The 10,260-nt window shown below is 38.6% G+C and overlaps 1 protein-coding gene across 2 annotated transcripts; it reads right to left on the bottom strand.

Moving 5' to 3' along the window:
- Positions 1-3,599: 3,599 nt before the first annotated feature.
- LOC144255141 (mannose-binding protein C-like) lies at positions 3,600-7,981 on the bottom strand. Of its 2 annotated transcripts, none has more exons than XM_077799239.1 (5): positions 7,904-7,981; positions 6,677-6,864; positions 6,165-6,281; positions 4,959-5,027; positions 3,600-4,323 (listed from the first exon to the last, which is right to left on the bottom strand). In XM_077799239.1, the coding sequence occupies exons 2-5, from the start codon at positions 6,849-6,851 to the stop codon at positions 3,950-3,952; spliced, it is 735 nt and encodes a 244-aa protein (XP_077655365.1). In that variant the 5' UTR covers positions 6,852-6,864; positions 7,904-7,981; the 3' UTR covers positions 3,600-3,949. The 2 variants fall into 2 exon arrangements, with proteins under 2 accessions (XP_077655365.1, XP_077655366.1); XM_077799240.1 differs by having other exon boundaries at positions 6,677-6,889; positions 7,904-7,925.
- Between the last annotated feature and the right edge of the window lie 2,279 nt (positions 7,982-10,260).

Below are 10,260 nucleotides of genomic sequence, written 5' to 3'. Positions count from 1 at the left end.
GATATCAGGATTTTGATCAGAGTCTCTCTGTACTTACAGATATTTATGAGATTTAGTGAATGATAATGTGCATTTATTTTATGTGTTTCTTTGCATTTTTTTTTATATGTGTCAGGTTGCTCAAGGTAATGCCTAAAAATCTTTGTGTGTATCATGTTGTTTTGCAGTGTGAGTGGATCCCTGTCCTAAGTGGTACCTATTTTCTGTCTTTGACATCTCTGAATGATACTCTGTTGGATTATCTGTAAAAACATGACATCTATGAGTCATGTTGAGTTGGGTTCAGTGTGAAGAATATGACTCTCCAGGAAAAAGCTAGAAATGGGGGCCTGGCCACATAGCCCTGGCCAGGAACTGGGAGAGAAGAGAGTAGTCAGATAAGCCTGTTTGTCCATATTTTGAAACATTCTGTTATATGGTCTTTTGATTGTTTCTGCCTGGTACTGTGGTCTCTGAAAGCAAAAAAATAGCAGAAATGTCTCAGTGACCTTTCGCTTTTGGACCTTGGACTCAGAATATACAGTGTTTATTGTACTGATTATTTGACTTTGTGTGTGTGTGTGTGTGTGTGTGTGTGTGTGTACATGGGATTTCACCTAGGCACACTTAACCACTGAGCCACATCTCCAGCCCTTTGTATATTTTATTTTGAGCCAGGGTCTTTCTGAGTTTCTCAGGGCTTTGCTAAGTTGCTGAGGCTCTCTTTGAACTTGTGATTTTCCTGTCTCTGCTGGCATTATAGGCATGTGCCATCACACATGGCTCATTATTTGACTTCTAATTAAGGAAATGATGTGAGGTGTTTTGTTGTTGTTGTTGTTGTTGTTTGTTAGTTTGTTTTTTTAAGCAAGCCTACTAGGTCAAATTCCTCCTAATATTATCTGTTGTATTTCAAATATTTCACCCAGGAGACTCTATGCTGCCAAGATTTTAAGACTAATTAACATATTTCCAGGAACATTTTCAGAGATGTTATGATTTTCTCAAGGTTGGCAAATATTAGGCTCTGACATATGGCATTATTTGAGGCCTGGCCAAATGTTACTGAGGAATTTGCAGAGCAGGTCTTTGGTCCTGGACATTCACCTAGGCATGCAAAGAAAAATTGGAAGGGAGCTGATTTAAGCATCTAGTTGTGATGTTCTACCACATTACAGGGGACCTACTGACAGAAAGCCCGGTCAGCATGGTAAAAAATATCAGGACAGCTAGTCCTAAGAACCATCATCCCTTCTGTAGCCCAATACCTGAAGGCTACATTCAATACAAGAAGCAGGAACAGAACAGAGTGATGGACATTGGGACTTTACAAGCCACTGAAGTATAGAAAAATTGGTGGGAGGAGAAGTAAGTTTAGGTAAATATGAACTTGAACTTTTTAAAAAGATAAAAACCTAAATCTTAATCACTAAAATAAACAAAGGCAGACTAAGGAACTGGGAAAGAAGGGTCACCATCACTATTTCCATTCAGCACTGTACTGGAGTTGTTAACCAGTGCAATGAGGCAAGAAAAAGGGAAAAAAAGAAAAAGGAAGGGAAGAAGAAAAAAAAGAAAGAATGACATAACTCCCATGTTTTTAGATTACATGGTATCTAGGTAGAAAAACTAGAAGAATTTATAAACTACTAGAATTTTAAAAATAAACACCTTGAGATTACTAAATATAATAGGATCATATACAAAATTACTTATATTTCTATGTGCAACAGTAGAAAATAATTATGAAGAATACATTATTTTTAAAAACCTTTCATCCACCAAAAACAAAATATGTGAAATCACTAAGCTAAAATCTTTAAAACATACCAAGAAAACTGTAGGAAATCCTAGTTAAATGAAGAAATACACTATGATCATTGGAAATTCAGTAGTAAATTGTCAAATCTGCCTAAGTAAATTGGTAGGATTAATGCAGATCTAATGAAAACATTATCGTGTTTTTGTAGAAGTTGAGGAGCTTCACAAAAATTATCTTACATTTTTTTATCTAACAGAAGAAAAAGGCTCGGAGGCTTCCACAGCCACATGTCAGTTCCTACTACATTTGCACAAAAATTAAGATAGTGTGGTGTTTGGCAAAATAATCAACACACAGACTGGAGGAATAGAATAGGACAATAGAATAGAAAGTCCAGAAACAGACCCACACATAATCAGCTGATGTGCAAAAATGAACTACTCCAATTAAGGGAGGGAACATGGTTTTCAAGCAAATTAGTGCTGTATCAAGTAGGTACATACTAAAGACATATGGAAGGTTTAGCAATATAGCTTTCAAAAAAAAAACATATAGAAGAATATCTTCATGATTTGAGAACAAGCAATGATTTCTTAAATTAAGCACAAAAAGCACAACTTTGAAAGAAAACATGTGTAAATGAGATTTTCTTAAATTTAAGAAATTATTTTCATCAAAAGTCAATAATGGAAGTAAGTAAATACTGGAAAAATATTTGTGGTATACATAAACAAAAAATATATTTTGAATGTAAAAGTAAACAATATTTTTATGAATTTAAAAAATATTGTCTAAAGAAACACACAAATGACTCTAATAGATATCTCACAAGAGAGGATGTCCAGACATCTGATTAGCATATGAAAATTGTTCTTCTGGGAAAAGAGATTCAAGCCAGAGGGAGGTAAAAAGTAAAACTTTGCATTCACAAGAATGGCTGAAATTACAAGGACTGTAAGTGCCACCTCTTCACAAGTATGTGTGGTACCTAGGACCGACACAGTTTGCTGATGGGAGCATAAGTTTGTATGGACACTTTGGAAAACTACAGTGTCTACTGAAACTATATGTGTACTTGCCCTGTGACCTGCAGACTCTGCCCTGAGTAGAGAGCCAAGAGAAATTTTTAAGCCATGCATACTAAAACACACACAGAAATGCTCATGAGGATTTTTTCTTAATGGCCCAAATTTATAAGCCAAGTATCCATTAATAATAAAAGAGGTAAACTTATAAGCCAAGTATCCATTAATAATAAAAGAGGTACATAAATATAATGCAATTCTGCATAGAAATGAAAGCAAACTTTTGCTACATGTAACAGTGGAAAAGTCCCACAGCTAGGCTTTAGAGTGAATAAAGAGCAAGATATAAAACAGAACATACAGGATGGTTGCCTGTGTATCATAACAAATAAAATTCATGTACGATGGTAGGCTTAGGATAGTATTTAACTTTGGAATATCAACTAGGAGGAGTTGTAAAGGGGCTTCTAGGGTACTAAAATTGTCCCATAGCTTAACCTAGAAGATGGCTACATATATATATATATGTGTATGCACTCATGAATCTGCTCAGTTGAGATTTATGTTCTTTACCTAGTTAGTATCTCATTTAAAGGGAACTAGAATTCAGAAATAGAGCTACATATAAGTCCTCTTGATATTTGAGACTGGCTGAGAAGCCATGGAAGAGGATACTATGGAGATTTGTTACCCTGGAAACCCTCCACCCAGAGAGAAAAGAGAGCACAACAGAGCACACAATGCATTTGTAGTAAGTGGAAAAGTTAACTCATTTTATTTTTGTATCTGAACAAGTAAGTACTTAAACAAAAATATCATAACTTAATTACATGAGATAATCATTGAAAGATAGAAAAATGTAGCATGTTGCTCAAAGTGAACGTTTAAAATATATTATTAATATTACCATGCAACTCCTAAAACTATCACCATTATGTTGTTGTTAGTGTTCATTATTAGTGTTTTGGACTGAAACAGAAATCTGTGTTGCTCCATTATCAGCCACTTCTCATTTCTCCCCTCCCCATCCCATCATTCAATCCCTTCTCCTTATTTTCTGCAATGCTCCCAAAAAGGAGCAACTCCTGACAAGGTGTGGGAAACTGATGTCTTCACCTTCAGAGCAGACTGTAGGTCTTCAGGGTGCAGTAAAGGCACAGGGAGAGCTGAGGGGCAAGTGGCCTCAGGCAGGGAACTCACAGACTGCCAAAAAGGAGGAGGAGCAGGTGACATCATTCCAGGTGCCATCCAACAGCATCTGCACACAGTGTTCCCCAGAGCCAGCGTTGTTGGGCTCACCCTTGTTCCAGTTTTGGTAGATCACTCTCCTCCCTGCCATATCTACAAACTGGCCTTCTTTTTCCTTATCTGTTATGCCTAGGAAGGCAGAGTCTTTGACCAAACTCTGGATGGCCTGATTCTCTTCAGCGTTCAAGGGGGTGGCCATGGAGGCTTGGAATTGGGCACACAGAGCCTTAGCACTGTCAAAATTTCTTGTTTCGCCACTGTTCCAGAAGAACTTCTTTCCAGCTTTTTTGGTGACAGACAACAATAGCACTAAAATGGGAAAAAGTAGATAAAACTAGCTTATTTTAAACTCCTGCCCAATGTATATTTAGGAGTAAATGTTTCCACAGTAGACTTGTCAGATAAAATAAACTTAAATTCAAATTAAACTAGTATATTCTGTTTTTGTTCATTCTCACAACCTTAAAAGGAAGGGACACCCTGGCACACTGGATCAGAAGTCTAGAACACATATAACTTGGAATTCTGAATTCTACCACACCATTAACTGGAGACTAAACAGAAACATCTCAGCATATTAGGCCCCAGTCAGAAAGAACAAGTTTGGTCCCATTGCCAGGTCTAGAAACCAGCATAACAAAGGGGCATAGATACCATTTCCAGTGAGAAAAGATCAGAGTCCAGGATTAGAGTCTCCTAAGTTCAACTGACTTCAGTTGATAAACCAATTTTACCACTTACAAGTTCTATTGTGCATTTGAGTGAGAAATTTAAATTCCTTTTGCCTTCATGTCTACTTGAGGGGGCTTGTGAAGACTTTATAATACCAGAATAAAAGAAATGTCTACCCAGATACTAGAAAATTATATATATTAAATAAATATTCACTGACTTTCACCAGTCCCTCACTTTAAGGTGCTTAAAGAACAAGAGAGAAAACTTACACTTTTTGATGCTTTCCAATTCTGCTTTAAGAGCTGCTCTTTCAGAAGCAGCTCTGCTAGTGTCACATGCTAGAAAATAAAAACAGAACAAAGGGGCATTGTTGAGAAGGAGTCCCAGAACTGTACACATAAGGGGTGGGTACCTTTTTAAAAATAGTTTCTTTTACATTGATGTATAAACATTGAAGGAAGATGAAAAGTATTAAGAAGCAAAAAGAATAAAAATACTTCCATTTCCACACAGTCCAAAACATCAGTCTTCATCTGATGACTGTTCTAAAGACACCTTTATACACCCATGCACACAGGCACTCCCTGGTTACCTCACATGACAGAAATCTGCAGCCAAAGCTCTTCACTACATTTTTCCCCCAATAAATTGCTAAAAACAAACCTCAAAGGCAAAAAGAAACCTTTGAAGGAATTTTTATTATTTGAGTAAGGAGATTCTGAGGCAAGTTGTGTTTCATTGATGACAAAAATAGCAGCTTCTATCATAAAAAAAATAAAGGCTATTTTGACGCTCTTTGAAACTAGGTCACATTTGTGACTTATTAGGACCAATACAGTGTGGCAGAAATGGTAATTTATGTGTTGTGAGCTTCAGGAGGCCTTGAAGATTCTATTCTTTCTACAACTTGGAATCTTAAAATTTCTGCTATTTGAACAAGCCCTGGCTGGCCTGTCAGATAAGAGGTCTGTGGCTCAATTAATCTCATCAATCCAGCTGACACCTACATATGAATGAAACCATGGACCATCCATCAGTTGACCACAGACTGGATCAGCTAAAACCAGAATTTCTGTGGCTGACCCACAAAATTGTATTTAAATAACTGGTTGTGTTTTGAAGCCACTAAGGTTTGGTTTGATTTCTTATGAAGAGATAACTGCCATGACATGGATATACTTTCATGGGACAAAAGACATATTAAGTCCACACTCAGTTTTCCTACTTTCTCTCCCTGGGCCCAGGGTATAATTGGTGAGAAAGCAGCCCTGAGAGATTAGTAAATCTGTACTTAGGCATTGGTGGCAATGCCTCGAGGCTCTAAGTAACCTAGAGTGGGCTTAGGGGGCCTTGGGACAAGAAGCAGAGTCAGGCCTCTTCCCTTAAAGTGTCAGTAAAAGGATACCTCCCACCTGATATTTTGGGTTCCAGAACTCTGAGCACCTTTAATTCAATCTTCTCTAGATGGATCTTACCTGGACATGTTCCAGGGTCTCCCTTTTTACCCACTGCCCCTTTTGATCCAGGGGGACCTGGGGGGCCTGCAGGTCCTAACTTTCCAGGTGGGCCTTGCAAGCCTCTGAGCCCTTGACCTGTTGGAAGATAAAGATAACATGACTCATTATTGTGCTTTTGCTTTCTTTTCCCAAGAACTTGATGTGGAATCCATTCCCAGAGAAAGGAGACATTGACTCAGGGCCAACCTCTGAACCCCTTATTCCAAGGACTCAGAGAAGAAATAATCCTCCTGTGTTCCAAGTGGGAGCCTACCCTGAAAGATGCTTTCCTGGACAGGCAAGACAACATATGTCACAAAATGATGGGTGGAGGTCTGAAATGGCAGAGGACATGAGATGCATCTCTGATTTGAGTTATATTATATAGTAGAGAAAAACTTAATCTGCCTAGATAGGACAGTCCTCCTGTTTCCCCAGCCAGTTATATCTGGAAGGTAAAGAGTCACACAGCTGGAAGAGCCAATAGGTACCTGGGTCTCCCTTTTCTCCCTTGGCTCCATCACGTCCATCTTTGCCTGGGAAACCGTTCATGCCTGGAGGAATACAGGCCATCACAGGGCAGGTCTTTTGGACCTCCTCATTGGTTACAGTATCTGATGTCACCAGACTCAGAAGAAGGAGAAGGAATGGTAGAAACAGGAACATGCTCCTCAGCTTACTATGAGATAAGTCAAGAAAGATATCTTGTTTAGTTAAGCAGCCCATAGTTGCCACACATGCCCTTTGTCCTGAAACTTGGGCACAGGCAAAGAATTAGTGGGTGACCCTTTCCTGGCCTCTAGATTGAGTATTTAGAAAAGGAAACCTTCCTTGTAACATTGTTGATTAGTATTTTAACAAAAGTCAGCACAGTGACATGCAGCAGGGTCCTTTGAGGACACCACCAGAGCCCAGGCCTCTGGTGTTGCTGCTAGAAGACAGGGAATATGCTTCCTGTGGCTGTGAGAGCAAAACCACTACCTATCTCCACTCACTCATGCCTGTTGGCTTAAGAGGTAGGAAGGCAGGAGAACCAGATGTCTGCAGAAGCTCCCTCATTCCACCCACCTCCCTTTGTGCCATCTGCAACCCAAAACCCAGTTTCATATCTGTGCAGATGATTTCCCTCCAGAGCCACTTAACTCTCATTTATTCAGTTCCAGGCACTAAGTTGCAGACAGTAATACAGAGAGGAAGAGTTAGGTCCCAGTCTCAGATCAACTCATCTGCTAGTCACTAACCTACCCCAGAAATAACTTTTGATTATGCTTTTGATTAGTGTTTTGTCTCCCACAACAAAATATCCCACTAGAAACTTCTCAATACCTTTGCCCAAGCACAGTGTTAGATCCCTCTCTACTTCCCATCATGTTTCCCCTGTATTTTCTGAGTCAGAACCTTTGGCAATTAGACAAACTGCCTCTCTCTCCTTTTTCAAAATCTCTGTCTTCCAAAGCTTTCTTCCAGTTGCTCCTTGCTGGGAAAGCTTAGCAACCCAATCCCATGGAAGTAATGCTCCATGGCTGTCTTTGAAAACAGAGGCAGTCTCCTTTGCAATAGATAATTAAGGAAACTTGATGGTGTGGTTTTCCCCAATATGATTTCTGTCTGTTTGTGCCTCTGCCCATTACCTGTTGAAAGCCTCCTCCAGGTCTCTAGAGTCAAGTTGAACCCCTGGACTCTTGATTAAGGAATGCATATCAACATAAAGGAGTTACTATGAGGCTTCTGCACAGCAGGATTTCAGCAACAAAGAAAGTGGCCCTCCAGCTTGGGACTGGCAGATGCCTCAGAACAAGGAAGGAGGCTGGGCTTAGCAACAAACCTTGTGAAAAGGGATAGCCTGGACCTGGCCTTTAACCTCAGATTAATAAATAACTCTTTCTAAGAGACATTAGACTCACCTAAAGAGCATTCCCTGGGGCCTCCAGCACAACACTAGGTGGCTCTCTGCTTTAATACAGCACGATCCTTCCTTTGTCAACTCTTTTGCCAGTTCTCACTGAAGAGTTACCACAAGCACAGTTGACAGGTTAGCCATGTCAAGGTCCTTGTCTCCAATAGAGAAAAATACAGATACCCATGAATGTACACTCATTCTTTTGCACACCAGCTGTACACACAAGTGTGCACATATGCACGTACATTATCTGTGAAGGCATGGTAGAACTCTTGCTGCCATTGGACAATGGTTCCTGCCTCAGGCTCCACACTTGACATCTCCCTGCATGTAAATGCCCTCCCTTCAGTGCATGGCAGGCTGGCTCTTTCCATTCTCTTAAAATACACCTATCTCAGAGATTCCTGTCTAATCTTACATAAACTAGTCCTACCCAACCTCTCTGTCCTCTAAGCTTGTATTATTTTCTTTCATATTTACACTTAGAGATACTTACATTTCATTCACACTTATACTGTGTCATATAATAGTCTTATTTTTCTGTTTTTATGCCAAACTTTGACATTTTATCCATTATTAAATGTACAACTCAGTGGCAGCAAGAACATGCAGACTGTTGAGCAACCATAACTATTTTCTATCTTCAGAAAATCTCATCATCACAAACTGAAACTCTTTTCCAATTTGAATAGTCACTGTCCATTTCCAACCCCATCCAACTGCTAGTAACAACTTCCTACCTTCTGTCTACATGAATTTAAGTTTTCTAGGCATCTCGTATACTTGAAACCATGCAACAAGTTTCATTTTGTTCCTGACATTTCTTTAGCAGAATATTTGTTTCATCTGTGTTGCAGCATGTATTGTAATTTCATTCACTTTTGAAGCTCAATAGCATTTCATCATAGGTTTATTTCACATTTCGGAAAGTTCAGTTTCAATGACTAAAAATACTCAAAATAACTAAATTATTTTCAACATGTAAATGGATAAACTGTGGTACATCATATGATTGAAAGCACAAGGAAAAAAGGAACAGACTATTGACTCATGTAATAACTAGGATTAATCTCAAGAATATTATGTTGAGAAAAACAAATTTAATCTCAAATGTTTACAAGGTATATGATTATTCATATAAAACATTCTTGAAAGACATATCTATACTAATAGAGAACAAATAAGTTCTTGATAGGAATAGAAGCATAGTATAACTATAAAGATTTCTAGTGGGAAGTTTCATTTGGGGTGATGAAACTATTCTGTATCTTGGTAGTTACAAAAGCTTATGTTTACAAAGGAGAGCTGAACCAGAAGAAAAAGAAAAGTATCTAGATAAATAACCACTAAATCCAAACAGCATCTGTATCTTACTGTTGTATTAATCAATCTCCTGGTTTGAATACTTGTACTATGGTATGTTAGATCCTGACATTCATTAGTGAACAATGATGATTGAAAGGCACATGGTAATTTTCTTTATTATTATTTCAACTGCTAAGTTAGACTAAAATGATTTCAAAAGAAAAAAGTTTTTCAAAAGGAGTCTTAGAAATCTGTGAGTGTTGCAAAGACCATCCAAGCTTCCCTTAGAACGCTGTCCAAGTTTCACAATGTGAATAGCCTGTGCAATGGTTTGAAGGTGAGAAAGAGTGGGCTGGCTTCCCAATGGTAACACTATTCAGTCTGCCCAGTTCACAGTGTGAGGTCCCTGTGATAGGAGAGGAGGCTTGCACTGATTGATAATAGGACTTGTCAACTGTGTGAAAAACTCTGGGGATTTTCCCACAGGTCTTTGGAAGCATTCCAGAAGGAAAGAGATGATAACATTTGAATTTTATACAGTTTGTTCTGATTACAGTGTGGAGAAAGATTAGAAGAGAGTCCTAATGGTGAAAGGCTGACCTACATTGAGAATTGATTGAATATGAAGTGATGAACAAGAAGATGTTTTCAAGGGCACACAAGTTTCCAATTCAAATACATAAGCACCATACAATTAAAATTAAAAACAAGACAAAGTTGTGGGAAGCCACTCCTGAGCTATTTAGCATCTTCATGGGACTTCAGCAAAGGAGATTTTGGTTTGGCATTGCAAGTCATTTTATGGCTCCTCCCACTTAATGGATTACACAATGCTGTGACCTCAGTCTTTGCTGGGCTAGGAAATCTGCT

Source organism: Urocitellus parryii, chromosome 5 (genome assembly GCF_045843805.1).
Source record: "Urocitellus parryii isolate mUroPar1 chromosome 5, mUroPar1.hap1, whole genome shotgun sequence".
In the NCBI taxonomy this organism is placed as follows: Eukaryota; Metazoa; Chordata; class Mammalia; order Rodentia; family Sciuridae; genus Urocitellus; species Urocitellus parryii.
Note: the sequence above shows the minus strand (reverse complement) of the source record. Positions and strands in the feature narration are given on the sequence as shown.